The sequence below is a fragment of the Brachionichthys hirsutus genome, chromosome 10 (genome assembly GCF_040956055.1).
Source record: "Brachionichthys hirsutus isolate HB-005 chromosome 10, CSIRO-AGI_Bhir_v1, whole genome shotgun sequence".
NCBI classification, from domain to species: Eukaryota; Metazoa; Chordata; class Actinopteri; order Lophiiformes; family Brachionichthyidae; genus Brachionichthys; species Brachionichthys hirsutus.
Genome location: NC_090906.1, coordinates 896,494 through 914,134, shown reverse-complemented (window position 1 = coordinate 914,134; position 17,641 = coordinate 896,494). Strand labels below are relative to the sequence as shown.

Below are 17,641 nucleotides of genomic sequence, written 5' to 3'. Positions count from 1 at the left end.
TTTAATTTTAAAATTAAAAACTAAATTTACGGATTCAAAAATAATCAAAATACACATGGAAGAACATGTTTCACCAAATGTTCTTCCATGATCAATTATTCTATGATCGATTGTTCCTTGATGAGCTTCTGGCTGCTCAGCGTCCATCGCTGCTGACCTGATTGATCAGTGGCAGACTGAGCTGACCAATCACATCACACATTGTACACAAAGAGCAGTGTGTGTGTGAGAGCCGGTGAAGCCAAAAGGTGACCCAATGTTCTCATTTACTTACTGGAACTGGGTCGCCGTGGGAACCGTGTGTTTGATGGAGTGAAAACTGGGCTAAAACACAGCGGGGTTAAAGTCACGACACAATTCACACCTCCCTCCATCACTCACACACACACAGCTGTGTTAATGCAGGTCCAGCTTTACCGCCTTCGGACCAATCAGAGAGCAGAACCTGTTTGATCCCTCATTCGTGTAAACTACAAGGGAATTTAGCCACGCCCCTGTGATATGCAAATCAGACAACGCGCCGAGCGGCTGTCCGGATGGAAAGCCGGAAGTGTTTCTCTCGCGGTTCAAATTTGGTTGTTTGTAGCGGAAGGTCGTCAAAACGTACAACCGGCGAGGAACTTAAACTTAAATCATGTTACAGAAAATGATTAATTCTCTATATTCTTTATTTTAATCTTTAATCTTCGTGCTAACTGAGAGCTCTGACGCGTTTTATCTTTTCAGCAGCGTCTAACTTCCTCCTGCCTTGATTTCTTTTTGGGTCTTTTTTGTTGCCCTGTGACGAGTAACACAATAAAAGTCCTCTTTAGCAAGCGAGGTCACTTTACTGGTTAAACCCGGCGACTGAGCAATGCCAGACAAAGACAGGTTTGTGTCCGTTAGTTCAAACTGTGGCTGCTGCGTCGTCCTGAAGCCTCGAACGACCCGGTTCTGTCCAATCCAGAAAGCCCACTGAAATAAGACCACGGACACGCAGACATGTTCGCCTCTGTTTAATGCGTCTGGATGAAGGAGAATAATTAGTGTGCGTTTATTTACATCCTTTAGCCACGCCTTCGCTTGACACCTGAACAAACAACAACTTCAGGAGGTTTGTGCATCATCAGCGTCCACTAAGGTTCATCCATACAAATAAACAGTAGCAGTACTTCTACTACTAACGCGAGTACTACAGCAGGTAGTACCGGTACTACAACGTCTAACTACCACAAGCTAAAGGAAGATGTACAGCAGGAAAGAAACATGAAATGAGGTCAGGTTCAAGCTCCTCCCCCTTATTTCAGCAGATCCCAGTCTGGTTTTAAAGCCAGCTCACAGCCCCCCCCCCCCCCCCCAGTTATAAGAATGACAATAATAATAATAATCTTAATAATAATAATGAGCAGTCGCCATTAAAACAGGAAGCAGACGCAGCCGAGGGCATTTAGGGCTTTTAGATTCTCTTTTGCTTTTTCGGTTTCAAAGTTCACCCCCCCCCCCCCCGGAATGAAAGTCTGCCCCTTCCTCGCCAATCGATTCATCCCTCCATGGATCTGCACAGACGACAAATCACTGGTCTCAGAAGAGGAGCGGGGGTTTGACGAAGGGTCGGTTCTCTGCACAGACACAGAAACACACACGGCGTGAAATGATGACATCATTGCGTGTCCTGGATTCTGGGGTGGGTCTGTGCTCGGACGGGACTATAGCGTCTCATCAAAGGAGGGATCCGTCCTCCCGACGCTTCGCTCACATCGTCGGTCCGTTCAGCTCGACGCTCTGATAAATGGCATTTATTATCACGTCAGCGTGGAAGGAAAAACACGCCGTGCAGTTTAAACAGCGCCGGGTGGGTGTGGTCAGTTCTGCTGCGCAGCTTGTGATTGTTTTCTGATTCAATTTCACAGTGAACACACACACAAACAGACACACACAAACAAAGCGGCTGAAACTCAACTGTGTGTGTGTGTCTGCTTGTCATCATTTCATAAATTAAGTCAAAACATTGGAAGCAAAAGTTGGAATATGTGGAGAGAAGAAACGCTGCTTTCAGAATAAATGTTTAAAAATGAATGGTGAGAATCGGATGGTCGTCCCGAGTTCTCCAGTTTCAGGATGTTTCTGCCGTTTCTACCTTGAGCTGCAGAGTTTTCCTGCCGTTTGTTCTCCAGTTCGTCCTCAGGAATCAACACGTCTGAAAAACAAACCGGTCATGTGATCGATCAGTGGCGCTTCGCTGCTATTGGCTGCGCTTCAGCGATGAACCGAAACAAGAACTAAACTCCTTTGAGGAGGAGGAGGAGGAGGAGTGGTGTTTCCACTGAACTCTATACGCCCAGTCCTGTCTGTTAACGCGTCCACTGACGCGTCACCATGGCGCCATTACTAAGTGTTGGAGTGATGAAAGTAAAGCAGCACATCGAGCAAACATCGTCCATTAGTGTCCATCAAACACTCATTTCTGGGACAAATTGGAAAATTAAAAATATATTTGCCGAGATTGATAAAGAGTGTTGACGGTCACCAGCCGAACTGTCTGAGCAATGTCGTTATCATGTTATTAAGCTAGTAGTAACTAGCCGTAATACACTAGCGCTAGCTAGCAGACCTAGTGAGGTCGAAGTCAAATATTAGTACGCACATAGGAATCTTGTGGCCAGACTATTATAACTAGAACTCACTAATGATCACAAATTACATCATTAAAACTTGAATTACATGTTGAAACTGATTCCAAGACGTTTAGACGCTCTATCCCTGTAATTGTAGCAGTTGTAGGTGAAGCATTTAATTATATTAGCACTGATTAAAGGTGCTTTAATCTCAAAACGTTCACGCCCTACTAAGCGGCTGCGTTTACATGGACAAAAGTTCTTTAATCCGATCAGAGTTCGGATTAAAATTGTGATCGGATGCACCGTGTTCATGGACCCTAAAAATATTGATCCGATTAGGACTTGCGTGTTCATGCATCACACTTTCAATCGGAATAAATTATTTTGACATGTGCAATTTATACCAAATATACCGGAAATAGTAGAAGAAGAAGCCGTAGCGACTTCCGTTGTAAAGAAAACATGGCTCCGCCCTTTTCTGCTTGAAACGTTAGCGTTATTTCGTGCTTTTTCTCTGTAAGTTTCCTCCTTTAATGTCTCCGGCAACGTGTTTGTCTCAGATATTGACCGGTTCTGTCTTGCGCTCGCTCTGCTTCAGCTAGCTTCCGGGAATAGCAGCAGCAGGTTTAGCTGACGTCACAGACATGCGCAGTGAGGACGGAACGGTTTGTACCGAAACATCGGAATAAGTGTTTTCATGCGCCCTGATCGGATCATCAATCGATCGGTATAGGATCTTGATCGGATCGAGCTTGATTGGGTCAGACTAATCCGATGCGGGTGTGTACATGAAGCATTTTTATTCCGGTCAGGCTTTTAATCTGATTAAATGTGTCCATGTAAACGGCTGCAGCAGTCCAACACTTAGCAATGGCGCAGTAGGAGGGCGTGTCCGGGTCACGTGATGCCATCACTGGCTGGTTCTGCTCACCCGTGAGGAAGTCGGCGTGTTTGAGTGATCTCTCCACCTGCTCTCTCCTCCTCGACTCGAAGTCCAGCGCCTCCTGCAGCTTCCTCTTCGCCTTCTTCTCCTTCTTCAGCCTCCTCTGGATCGACACTGACGAAAGGATCAAATGGATTTTAGTATTTGCTATGATTTTATGATTTTGTTCATCTTCACTGAGTCATAAAGTTTTTCTTAGCGTTGCTGTTTCGTGGTCAAAAGTTATATCGCAGCTCGAAAAGCCGCTGCTAACGTCTCCTCCTCTCGCTGCGTTGGTTTTAAATGAACCACGGAGGTCCGGTTGTTTACGTAAAGGGGAGGAGCTTCTAGAGTGGAAGTTCAGCAGCGTGAACCTGTCTCACCTCTGGTCTGTAGTTCAGCAGCGTGAACCTGTCTCACCTCTGGTCTGTAGTTCGGCAGCGTGAACCTGTCTCACCTCTGGTCTGTAGTTCAGCAGCGTGAACCTCTCACCTCTGGTCTGTAGTTCGGCAGCGTGAACCTGTCTCACCTCTGGTCTGTAGTTCAGCAGCGTGAACCTCTCACCTCTGGTCTGTAGTTCGGCAGCGTGAACCTGTCTCACCTCTGGTCTGTAGTTCAGCAGCGTGAACCTGTCTCACCTCTGGTCTGTAGTTCAGCAGCGTGAACCTGTCTCACCTCTGGTCTGTAGTTCAGAGCTCAACTGTCTCTGGAGCGTCTGTCGAGCATCTCTCTCTTTCTCCAGCTCCAGTTTTAACTCTTTCCTCTCCATCTGGTTGTGTTTGTCCTGGGATCGAGCGCTCTGCACCGCCACCTGCAGGAGACCCTGAGAACAGACAGTCTGAGGATCAGACGGTTATTACCGCCGTCCGTCTTTTAACAAGATGGCTCAAAAAGCTCTGCACGGATCTGGATCAAATTTTCAGGAAATGCTGAGAATGCTTCCAGGAACTCATGATTACATTTTGGTGATTATCCGGAAGAGATCCTTTAATCTGGATCAGTTTGAATTGTTCGTTAACAGTGCAGTCAATTGAGCATCAGAATTTGTTCCTCAATATCTCAGTCATGCAGGGGGGGGGGGGTCTCTATCTCGCGACCGAGTTTCAACCAGATCAGATCCAGAATGGAGCCGGTAAAAAACACTTTTAACTTTAACATTGAAAATCCATTTACGGAATCAAAAACCAGTTACAAATACTCCGATTCATTTTTACTTTTCACGGTTGGTGTATAAAGAAGAACAATCTAGAGCCTTTTGGTGCTGATCCAGATCGCCATGTGGATGGTGTGAATATTATGTATTTATTGATTGATTTTTTTTACTAAATCTATCACCTGTATGTTGGTCAGCAGCGTTTCCATGGATGACAGACCCTCTGCCAATAGGAAGGGGGCAAAGGCCGGTCTTGTGTGGCTGATTGAGAGCGGCAGCTTCTCATAGGTCGGCTTGGTGAGGGGGAGGGGCAACAGATCTGCAGTTACAAAAAATAATGATGGTGAAATGAAATAACAGACTATTGTGGGTGTCGATGGTGAGGATCCGGGGGTCACGCGGACCGATCCGGGGGTCACGGGACAGGAGACAGGTAAACAGTCTCTCACCTGTCTCTCTCAACACATCTTTAATGTGCGTTTCCTTCTCTGCATTTTCACCGTCTGTGGAGATCAGTAGAACGTATGTTGATGTTTTCTCTGTCACACATGAAATCACTTTATTATTGCATTTGGGCTACAATTTATGACGTTTTATTTTCCCCTCCGTCAAGGAGAAATAGAACATTGAAAATACAAGAACACCGACCCAGCTCTGACGTGTGTGCGGGAGGGTGGGGTGACGATGCAGACGACGAGGATGCTCTAGAAGGTGATTGGCTGGGTGGATCTTGGGGGTGGAGCTCATCGTCACTGGGGGAGGAGCATGGAGAAGGGCTTCTGAGAGGAGACTCCTAAAGGGAGACATTTAGCATTAAGCAACAGCTAAATTAATCGTCTTAGTCAGAACTGATCGTGTTTCGATTAGGAATTTTACTACTTGCATTTGCACCTTCAACATGCTGTTCGTTTAAAAACTGTTAGCATTAGCAATTAGCTGCGTTGTATCATTCACACATAATATTTAGCAGTGTTACTCTCTTAGCACTGTTATCTCAACACTGCATTATTCATGCTATCATTAGCACTGCTAGCAGTAACCTCATTAGTTTCCATTACCATGAGCACTATAACGTAGTCACTGTTGTGATTAGCACTGTTAGCATTAGCTGGCAGTCACCTTGCTCTCCTCTTGTTGAGCCTGTGACACGGCGGCCATGTTTGCCAAGTTGCTCAGCTGACTCATCTGATTAATCGCCATGGCAACACTGGCAGGAGGCAGGCCCACGGGGAGGAGGGGGTGTGGCATGACCATGAATGGAAGGTCTGACAGACCTAAGAGAGCAGAGTTCTAAACATTAATGATAGCATCGAATGCTGAGATGCTACAAGCTGAAGCTAACAGTGAAGGAAAAAAAGATCCAATCAGGTATGAGCTGTGACTTACGGTTAGCCAATAGGGTGCTGTGGTGCTGGAGGGTGTTGAGGTGGACGGAGGTTGAACCGGGAAGACTCGCTGCAGGAGGGGAGAGGAGGTGCTGCTCCTTCTCCCAGGAGCCCCCGCTGCTTCCTAAAGGAGGGCAAGGCACGGAGACGTGAATCCATTTCCTGTTGCTCCCGGCCTGAATGACGTCGTCACGTACCTGTGTCGTCGTTCTCCGACGGAGACATCGTTCGTTCTCCATTGTGACGTTGCGACGGATCGGTGTTGCCGTGGAAACCCATCATCATCCTCACCTTTTGAAGCTTCAAAGCCTCGGCCATCGTCATGGCCGTCAAACCTGCAGCGAAGAGATTCAATGCATTTCCTGTGTTTTAAATACAGATCAGCAAAATGTGAATAATTCTTCCCACGTTTCACTGAAATCACGTTTTCATCTTCAGAGATGAAGGAGATAAATGTCTCCAAGTGTAAAAGTTGACGACTGATCAATAATTAATTACACCGGCGGCCTTTAAGTCTCCAGTGGCTGCTGCTGTCTCTCGACCACCTCGCTCTCCAATTAATCCCCACCTCTAATTAATCCAGTTAGAATTAACGGGGGGATTCCGGCTAGCTAACGGACAGGGAGCCCCCCCCCCCGCCGCCCCCCCCGGCTCGCTGAAAACACTCCCGACGAACGAAAACACCAAAAGACAAAGAAAGTTCGAGTCTTTTTGTTCCTGCAGGAGCTTCAGAAACTGGAGCGTTTATTGCCAAGAGACTTTGAAGTCTGGCCTCAGATCAGCTGCTTGTTTCGTCTTTGTGTGTCCGGGACTCACAAACTCAGTTTGTGTTCATCTGAGCAGGAAGACGAGAAGGACGCCGTGAAACCTGAAGTATTAGGTCACATGAAGGTCATCCGGCGATGCATTCGCTCGTGGTTTGAGCCTCAACGTGAGGGAAAATATAAGAAAGCCAGTCCAAGCAAAGAAACCGTCCCGACACACAGAGGAAGATTTATTCCTCACGGCAGAAAGTCGATTACGGGATGCTTCCAGGTGGTGAAGGCAGGAAACGCTGCGATGCACCAGAGTGATCTCGTAATAAACACACACGCAGTAAATAAACACACGTCAGTTTGATGAATTCATCTTGTTTGCAGTCTAAATCGTCTCGACTGCCACTGAACGAAGCCGGCTCCTCTTTGATCAAAAGAGAAGAAGGATTTTACGGTATAAATAAATACACGTGTGTCTTCCATCTCAGCCACGGTGCGTCCCGGGAGAGGCTTGAACCCGAGTCCCGGGGGGGGGGGGGTCCCGGCTCAGGCCTGTAGTGTCCTTGTGTGACTCCAGTCCATGGCGGTTTCACACACACTCATTCTGATTGGTCAGAGGTCTCCTCATGTGCACCTCCTCATCGCCTCGGAATACTCAGCTGAAGCCTGAACTTGAGTACAAGTACCTCATTATCTCTCACCACTGCGTGTCTGAACAAATCTGTCCCGCTTCTGGTTGGGGCGCTGCAAACAATGAGACTTTATACTCAACCTTTATGACATTTTAATTAACCGTGTGTGTGTGTGTGTGTCTCCAGACTTAATCATTTTCTTTTGATGTCTCCGTCTCTGACCTCGGTCAAAAAACCGTCAGTTTCAGTATACTTAATAAAAACCTGAGTGTGTGTGTGTGCGTGTGTGCGTGTGTGTGTGCGTGCGTGCGTGTGTGCGTGTGTTTTCATTAAGCTGTCAGATCTGTCAGGGAGGTGACGGAGGTGAAAGGTTTGGTATGTGGTTCCTCCTCTCTGTGACCACTGGAGCGTCTCCGCCCGATTAAAGCTGCTGAGCAGAAAGATGAAAGGACTCGTCAGAGGACAGCGCCGGTTTACGGGGGACACACTTGGCTGGACTCGAATGGGGGGGGGGGGGGGTCTTTATACAGATGTTGCTCTGTTACACCACAACAGCTCGTTTCTTTATCTACACTGCATAAACGCAAACTCTGCTCTTGTAGCATCTGACCGAGGGCGTGGCTTATCCATACAACACACACACACACACACACACACACACGCACACACACACACACACACACACACACACACACACACACGCACACGCACACACACACACACAGAGTGAGGAGGAGGAGACGGACCGAGTGACAGTAGCCTGGCTTAAGGAGCTGCCCCAAGACCAAAGGTGGATAAACATTGACCCCAAAGTGCAAACCAGGCCAATCCTAGCTCCGCCCACCTGCCACCTCCCAGCCAGCCGCTGCCCTAACTGGCGAGGATGCTGGAGCGCCGGCCCATCTTCAACCAGCGACCCACACACAAAGGCAGAACCAATACCAATGGTTCATCACGCCACATAGCGAAGAACTGATGATGTACACTGGCGAGCTAGCCGGCGAGCTAGCCACCGCGCTAGCCGTGTAGCACGCGTATGAACTCCTTCAACAAGCAGAAAAACCAACAACCCAAACGGAACCTCTTCAGTGGAAGTCAGTCTCGTTAATCTTTAAAGTAAACCGTAGTTTGTTTTTTAAACACTCAGCACAACACACGGTAAAGAAGTCACCTTGAACGCTCCCCATAATTTAAAGGCAATACAGGAACCAGCAGCGTGAAGCGGAACGTCCGGGTGAGTCCGGCGCTATAAATTACATCAAACAATCCATCCCAGCCGGCGTCGGGCGGAGATTCACGTCGAGACTATGATGGTCAAACCGCCGAAGATGGTGGCAGACTTTTTATTTCTTTGCCTACGGCTCATATTACAATTAAAATTTCACAGTCTGTGGTTTTTCCATCACAGTGGAAAAGAGCAAAGATTACAAATATGAAAGAACGAAATAGCAGACCGTTACGTTTGTTACCGGCAGTAAGTAAAATTCTGGAATACAAGAGCAATTTGAAGTAAATGGGTGGAACACAATACATGCTGACAGGGCGGGGTTTGATGTTCTGGACCATAATAGTCTGTTAAAAAAGTTTGTTTGTTACTGATTTAAACCATCTACTGTTAAATGGATTGAAAACTATCTCACTAATTTTGAGTACACAGTCTAATTTAATCGTAACTACTCAGAGGTTGAAAAAAATGCATTGTGGGGTGCCCCAGGGCAGTTGTCTCGGACCACTTTTATTTTAAATTTTCACAAATGACTTTCCCCGTTAACCATGAAACCATGGCTATATATGCAGATGACACAACATTATGTTTATCCCCAAAAAAAATAAGCTCAACTTAATACCGTTTAAAAAAAAAAAAGGAACACGTAAATAAATGAAATGAAATAATTAAATGTCACCGCAACGCTTCATCTGTCTGCAGCTTCAAAGAATCAGAATCAACTTACAAACGCTCGCACACATTTAAATCTTCTTAAGCAGCTTGTTTGGGGGGGGGGGGGGGGGGCATACAATTCTTGTCACCCAGAGCAGCACACACACACACACACACACATAATTGCTTCAGGTCAGACTCCAATCTGTCAGTCATTTTGACATCTGCTAATTAAGCATACTAATTATAGCTCTAATCTCACTCTCACACACACACACAAACACACCTACACACACACACACACACACACACACACACAGTAAAACTCTGTAGAAACGCACAATTTGACCATCCCTCCATCTTTCACGGCTTATCCGGGGCGGGTCATGGAGGCAACAGCCTCAGCAGGGATTTCCAGACTTCCCTGTCCCCAGCCACCTCTTCCAGCTCTTCCAGCTCTTCCAGGGGGGGGGGGGTCCTGAGGCGTTCCCTGGCTAGCCGAGGGACATGGTCTCTCCAGCGTATCCTAGATCTTCCCCCGAGGCCTCCTCTTGGCGGGACGTGCCCGGAACACCTCCCAAGGGAGGGCGTCCAGGGGGCATCCGACATAGAAGCCCCAGCCGCCTCAGCTGACTCCTCTCGATGTGGAGGAGCAGCGGCTCCACTCCGAGGTCCTCCCTGGTGACTGAGCTCCTCGCCGTGTCTCTAAGGGGGCCCCCAGCCCCCCCTGCAGAGGAAACTCATTTCGACCGCTTGTAGCCAGGATCTTGTCCAGAGGTGAAAGTATAGGAACGTAGCTGGACCGGTATCAAGAGCTCCTTCTTTCACCACGACTGCATCGCTGCTCCGGTCCGCCTGTCCGTCTGTCTGTCTGTCCGTCTGTCTGTCTGTCTGTCCATCTCACACTCTATTCTTCCCTCACCCGTAGACGAGACCCCAAGATACTTGAACATTCCGTGTCTCAAGAGCTAGTCTCTTTGTCCGGGGATTGGGCCGACGAGCCACCCAATCCACCTTGCTCCCGCCCCCTACGGGTCCCCTACGGGTCCCCTACGGGTCCCCTACGAGTCCCCAACGGGTCCCCAACGGGTCCCCAACGGGTCCCCAACGGGTCCCCAACGGGTCCCCAACAGGTCCCTCGGCAGGTCGTGATTCCACCGGAGCTCGGACGCAATTTTACTTCTTCCCTAAATAAACAGGTTTATTGGGGTCGGATATTCCTGCTGCAGAGCTCGGCCACATTCATTTATATCGTACGTGTTTTAATAACGAATCTCGTATTATCGTGTTTGTTGTTATTCCACCACTTCTGCTGATGTTAAAGGACGCTTCTTCACTCGGGACGCACTTTTCTCACACGTGATCGTCACAGATTTCACACACATTGTGAAAAGGTTGAGGCGAGTGCGACATCTTTTTTGATTTATTTTTATTCGATCATTTTTATTTCTATTGTGCCAGATCATAACAGGAAGTCTTCTCAGGACACTCTACTGGAGCAGGGAAGGAGCTTATCACGTTTCCTATCAGCTACTTTGTCCTCAGACCGTCTCATTATCACCGTTCATGACGGCGCCGCTAACAAATACTCACGCCTAAAAGCAAAACTCAAATCCCTTCTTTCTCTGTTACTTTACTTTACTTTGAGTTTAAAAAAAAAATACAAGAAAAAAAAAACCTCAACTCACCTGTATGTGAAAGCAGGGCGGGGCTTATCAGACCGTGTGGGAGGAGTCTGGAGCCATCGGACAGCGTGGCCATCCCCAGAGTGCGCTTCGGAGGACGACCTGGTCGAGAGCTGAGGAACAGAACATAAACATGGGTCTGAATAAAGCCGCCGACCACCTTAAAGGATCAGGAAGTAGTTCTGAGGGTTCCGCCTTAAATCAACGGGCGTGAATAATTCAATAGAGCTGGCCTTTCCTTATCCTCTTTGCTCACTAATACAATTCCAGGTTAATCTCATATTTTAACTTCATGAATTAATCTGTTTCATCTCCGCTCTCCCGTTCTCTTCTTGCTGTCTTTCATGTTCAATGCCGATCGTCCCCCGGGGAGGACTCTAAGAGACGCTCCATTTGTCTCAGAGAGACTCAGAGACAGGAGAAAACAATAGTATCGTATATTTAAAATAACATTCAACGTGAATGTAGACTCAATAAATAAAATATTTCAATATATCTGGAAAATGTCTTGAGGAGAGTGAAAAGGATAACATTAATGTTTTTAATTAAATAACATTAAACTTTCACTTTAACAGTGAAAATTCTAAATATATATTTTTTAATATGCTCAAATTGAAAAGTCAAACCTGAATTGTTTGAATCAATAAAACCAGTTAAGAGATCAAAGAGCTTAGTTTAATGTTATATGTAACCCGTTAAGGGACAAAGCGGTTCAGAAGATGAATGAATGATAAAAAATACATCTAGAGCAGTTGCCATGGTTACTAAACCCACCTCCTCACAGACACACACACACTGTCTTGGGGATGTACATAGGTCAAAGTTTGATTGACAGGTCTGAAACCCCCCCGTCGACACACACATATTACTGAGGAATTTAATTTATCCTGCGCGTGTCTGCATGTGCGTGTGTGTGTGTGTGTGTGTGCGTGCGTGCGTGTGTGTAAGTGTGTGTGTGTATGTGTGTGTGTGTGTGTGTGTGTGTGTGTGTGTGTGTATGAGAGAGAGAGAGCCGAGCTTCCCAAAGCCAAGGTCAACCCTCAAACACAACATCTGACTGGCTGTATATCTTCAGAGTCATTGACATACAGTTGTGCGTGTGTGCGTGTGCGTGTGTGTGTATGCGTGTGTGTGTGCGTGCGTGTGCATGTGCGTGTGCGTGCGTGTGTCTAATTTACAGACAAAAAGAGAATTCCATTTAAATTCTTTACAGTTTTTGGACTAAATACGTCACAGCATCAGATTCTTCTTCTGCTTCGACTCACGCACGAGCCACACACATCTAGTGAACCCCCCCCCCCCCGATGGGCAGGACACGCATGAAACATCAATAAATCAGATCATTCCTCTACTCTGATTGGTCCATTCACGCTTGGACAGTTGAGACGAGTCCAGCCAGAGTCTCCTTCTCGTATTTATAGTTCTACAATTGTTCAGCCAACAACACCCCAATAAAACACACACACACACACACACACACACACACACACAGTTTAATTATAATCACACAGTTAAGCTGATTAACACAAACAGCCTGTTCACATTAATACTCTACCCCCCCCCCCCCCCACACACACACACACACTCTTTGTTAGTTAGTCACACTAATAGTCGAGACTCATCTACATAATTTTTTCATAAGTGAGAGATCACGTTCAGCAGTAATCTACCTAAATGAATGTGATTAAACACAGAGCTAATACACACCTGGAGGCATTAGTGTGTGTGTGTGTGTGTGTGTGTGTGTGTGCGCGTGTGTGTGTGTGTGTGTTTGGTTGGAGCAGGATGAACGAGTGAAGCGGAGGTAAAGACAATCAGAAATGTTGTTCTCCACCAGCTTCTCCTTTCCCCAGCCCTCGGGTAACGCTGGCTGTTTGACCCGCACCAAGGAGCGCCGCCCGCAGGCCGTCCCCCAGAATAGCGCACCTATAGCTGCAGCGTGGACCGACGTTCTCCAGGACCGCCAACCATCAACCAATCAGAACGCAACGAGAATGCAACCAATCAGAACGTGCCTGCAAACATCTCTGGATCGTTTTGTGTCTTTTTTTCATAAAAGAACTTCCGAGGTCAAGTTTTCCGTGTGGAATATCTTCAGATGTGTTATTAAAATATTTTAAATTCCTTTCGTACATTATAGTAAATTATAGTAAATTATTGTAAATTATAGTAAATTATAGTAAATTATTGTAAATTATAGTACAATATAGTACAATACAGTAAATTATAGTACAATATAGTACATTATAGTACAATGTAGTACATAATAGTAAATTATAGGACAACATAGTACATTATCGTACAATGTAGTACATTATAGTAAATTATAGTACATTATAGTACAATATAGTACAATGTAGTCCATTATAGTACAATATAGTACATTATATTAAATTATAGTACATTATAGTCCATTATAGTACATTATAGTACATTAGTAACAGCGGAGCATAAAAACCGTCCTGAGGTCTCGTAACTTTATTTAAACTGTATGAAGGTTGATTACTCATCAGTATTATCTGCATTCATTCATTCATTCCTTGTCCGTTACCGGGTTGAGGGTCGTGTTGGAGCCGATCCCAGCAGTGTACAGGTGAGAGGCGCGGTACACCCTGGACAAGTCGCCAGTTCATTGCAGGGCCACACATACCATAACCAATTGGCCTGATACTGCGTGTTTTTGGTGGTGGGAGGAAGTCGGAGATCCCGGAGAGAACCCACGCAGACACGGGGAGAACCCGGAGAGAACCCACGCAGTCACCGGGAGAACCCAGAGAGAACCCACGCAGACACGGGGAGAACCCGGAGAGAACCCACGCAGACACGGGGAGAACCCGGAGAGAACCCACGCAGTCACCGGGAGAACCCGGAGAGAACCCATGCAGGCACGGGGAGAACCCGGAGAGAACCCACGCAGTCACGGGGAGAACCCGGAGAGAACCCACGCAGACACGGGGAGAACCCGGAGAGAACCCACGCAGACACGGGGAGAACCCGGAGAGAACCCACGCAGACACGGGAGTACCCAGAGAGAACCCACGCAGACACGGGGAGAACCCGGAGAGAACCTGGAGAGAACCCACGCAGTCACCGGGAGAACCCGGAGAGAACCTGGAGAGAACCCACGCAGTCACCGGGAGAACCCGGAGAGAACCTGGAGAGAACCCACGCAGTCACCGGGAGAACCCGGAGAGAACCCACGCAGACACGGGGAGAACATAAAAACTCCTTGCTTTAAAGGCCGCAAGGCGGAATCAAACCTGTGACCTTCTTGCTGTGAGGTGACAGCGCTTTTTTATTTATTTATTTTTATTTGATTTATCTGAAATCATTAGTCTATTAATTGATAACCTGTTTGACAGAAGTGAAACGTTATCTATAACGTTAATCCATAAAGCCAGAAATAAAGGATGAGTGACCCCATAATTAGCAAATGCAATATATTTAGGACAAAAGATAAAACGGAGAAGAGAAAATTATTTCATTCTTGCATCGACCTGAATGTTAATCGACGAGTAAAGAAGCAGAATAAATATTCAGAGCTAATTTTCTGGGAATATTTTTAAATTGAGAATAACTGAATATTTTCCAAAATTAGGGAAACGGAGAAGCGGATCGGATCTACAAGTTCAGGGAACCAAAAAAAAACAACATCAGAAAGCAACAAACGCAAATGTTCACAAACAAGTTTGCTTTTGTGTAAATAAATTCCCGAAATGTAATTTAATAGTTTCCTGAAGATGCAACTGATTCCATTCTTATCTCTAAAACCAGCTGAGAATATATTAATGAATTCAAGTAAAACATTGAAAGTGATCAAATGAGTCATCAGACATCGAGTTCCGTAAATAATCAGATGCAAAATAGATTTCTGCTAATTCAATAAACTAAAATGACGTGTTCCGTGGAGGTTTTTCATCCGTCAACTGTTGATTTAACGCCGCTTTAGACTTTGTGTTCTCCCGAAGGGAACTGAATCTCTTCGTTTTAACCCTTCGTCACACAAAATAAGTTATTTTTGACAGTTTCACAATTTTCTGATCATTTCAGACAAAACAAGAAAAAACTGCTAAAATGATCCGGAGACTATCGCTGACGAAACCGCATCGATATCTCATTGATTGAACATTCTATTGGACTTATGTCTATTTAAATTTACCAGTACTACGATACCATATATTTATACTTATATAATGTGTACAAAAATATAAGTATATAGGACGCCTCATGTTTCACTGATTTACTCAAATGTGCTGTAAAGATTAATTCCTTATTCTGTCTCGTCCATGATAATTTATTATTTACAGAATGTTAGTATAGATCTTTGTTTATGATCAATGAACTCAGCTGGAAATAGAGATTGATCATCATGAATCAGATCTCGTTCTAACTTACTAAATGTGTGTATTTGGACGAATCAGTTTTAAGCTCGGCGAGCGCGCCCCGTGCGCGCCCCGTGCGCGCCGACCCACCTGGCGTTGGTGCAGTCCCGGTACAGCGTCTCGAAGTCGCGCCTGGTGATCAGCTTGCAGCGGTTGACGCCGGGCTGGATGGCGCCGAGCCCGCGCAGGACGCGCACCTGCTCCACCGTGCACACCACGGGCGCGATGTCCAGCCGCTTCAGCTTGGTGTAGACGGTGTGCAGCCCCCCCACCAGGTGCTTCAGGAACAGCTCGAACACCTGCGGCAGGCAGATCAGCTCCACGCCGTTCGCCGTGAACGAAGCCACCTTGACGCCGTGGACGTGGACCATCCGGCAGTCGGTGACGTGCGGCGGGGCGGCGGCGGCGGAGGCGGCAGCGGCAGCGGCAGCGGCAGCGGCGACCCCGCCGCCTCCGCCGCTCAGGAACGCAGCAGTCAGGCGAGCGGCCGGGAGGCGCGCGGCGCCGCACGCGTTGGGCGCGCTGTGGGGCGCGCTGTGGGGCGCGCTGTGGGGCGCGCTGTGGGCCGCGCTGTGGGGCGCGTCAGAGAGGAAGAGAGGGTCGCTGGGTGGAGTGGACGTCCGTGAAAGTGGGCTGTTCGTGGAGCCCGCCATGTTGGAGCCGATAACAGAGAGGAAGAGGAGAGAGTTTACCTTTCTTATCTCTTCTTTTAGTTCTCTTTTCATCAGAGACTTTCACCTTCTCTCTCTCTCTCTCTCTCTCTCTCTCTCTCTCTCTCTCTCTCTTCCTTGAGAGCCAATCAGACGCAGGGATCGCACACGGACAAGCCTCCCATTGGTGATAGGTCTTCCCGAGGGCGGGGCTACCGGACAGCGTCTTCTTTAAACAGGGGAGGAAAACTTTACTCAGGATGAAATCAATATTGTGTGAAAATATAGCGACCTAATTTTATTACTTTATATTTAACTGGTATAAACTTTTATCATTTCATTTAAAAATATCTTTGTAATATTTTTACAGTTTGTAAATTTTATATTTTATTCTTTAAACTCACGTTTTATTCTTTAAACTCACGTTGTTTTATTCTTTAAACACACGTTGTTTTATTCTTTAAACTCACGTTGTTTTATTCTTTAAACTCACGTTGTTTTATTCTTTAAACACACGTTGTTTTATTCTTTAAACTCACGTTGTTTTATTCTTTAAACTCACGTTGTTTTAACTTATATGTCCGATGTGTTTATAACTGCAGTAATCTGGTTCACGCTTGTTTTCCAACAGGGCTAATAAATCCCTCATTTTTAATCTGCTGCGCTGAAGAGAGGCTGTGAAAAATCCCACCTCATACATCAGGTGAGTTTCAAATTAAAAGCATCAAATTAACCTTTATGGAGCAGAGCAGCTTAAATGCCAACAGATAAAGCTTGAATATCATCACATCCATGTTGTCCACGTTAAAATGATCGTCCCGTCCGTATTATAGGATGGAGCCAGGAGCTGAGATCAGCTGCTGGACAAAACCCAAGGAGGGCGAGGAGCTGCCCCCAAAATGATTAGAGTTCAACTCAGGGTCTGATTTAAATCTAAAGATATATCTGTCATATAAAGAAGTGAAGTATATATATATATATATTTATCCTCCTGGGACCCAGCTCGCCAGTTAGCATGTCATCTTTAATGGACACATGTCCGCTACGGAGGACATGCTAACTGGCTGGGTCTCAGGGGGACAGCCCTGGACAGCGCATGAAGTTAAATATGAGCGGATGAGGAATAGACTTAAACTGATCTGTGTTTAGAGTTTCCCTGGTCATGGAATTATTATTATTCATTTCGGCATGAGGCTGATCCGCGTCACAGCGAGCGCCTCGTGTCGAATGCGTGTGTTATTGCACGTGCACTATGAATCCCAGCCGGCTCAAGCTCTTTTCTGATTGTTCAGGATTTCATCAGGACAACGCAAACACGTACATGTACAGTACTTAATGATGGATGGATATTTGAAGCCGCTGGGCCAGTTCAGTCAGTGTAGATGGATGTTTCCTCCGTTCAAGGTTGCTCCTCCTCCTCCTCCTCCTCCTCCGCGCCCTTCGTCTCTGGAGGTTCCCCTGCAGGCGGGAAACGCTCTGGCGGCTGATCACAGCGTCTTATCGGTAACACGTCTCGCTAACGAGCTACAAAAGGCCTTTTCATGTCAGGAACAGAAGAGACGCCAGGAAACATTTAACAGAAGAACACTTCCTTTTCCTTT

At 46.5% G+C, this 17,641-nt stretch overlaps 1 protein-coding gene across 1 annotated transcript; it reads right to left on the bottom strand.

Moving 5' to 3' along the window:
- Positions 1 to 1,480: 1,480 nt before the first annotated feature.
- On the bottom strand, positions 1,481 to 16,043 carry LOC137900685 (dachshund homolog 2-like). Its single transcript, XM_068744814.1, has 12 exons — positions 15,965 to 16,043; positions 15,481 to 15,889; positions 11,012 to 11,121; positions 6,255 to 6,419; positions 5,792 to 5,946; positions 5,321 to 5,465; positions 5,122 to 5,175; positions 4,855 to 4,991; positions 4,195 to 4,342; positions 3,529 to 3,654; positions 2,117 to 2,176; positions 1,481 to 1,598 (listed from the first exon to the last, which is right to left on the bottom strand). The coding sequence occupies exons 1-12, from the start codon at positions 16,041 to 16,043 to the stop codon at positions 1,561 to 1,563; spliced, it is 1,626 nt and encodes a 541-aa protein (XP_068600915.1). The 3' UTR covers positions 1,481 to 1,560.
- Positions 16,044 to 17,641: the final 1,598 nt, after the last annotated feature.

Excerpts from the sequence above, each read along its gene's own strand:
- LOC137900685 (XM_068744814.1), bottom strand. The coding sequence starts at position 16,043 with ATGGCGGGCTCCACGAACAGCCCACTTTCACGGACGTCCACTCCACCC. Across the intron at positions 11,122-15,480 it reads CGGGACTGCACCAACGCCAG|CTCTCGACCAGGTCGTCCTC; the intron begins GTGGGTCGGCGC and ends TCTGTTCCTCAG. Across the intron at positions 5,176-5,320 it reads CGCACACACGTCAGAGCTGG|ACGGTGAAAATGCAGAGAAG; the intron begins GTCGGTGTTCTT and ends TGATCTCCACAG.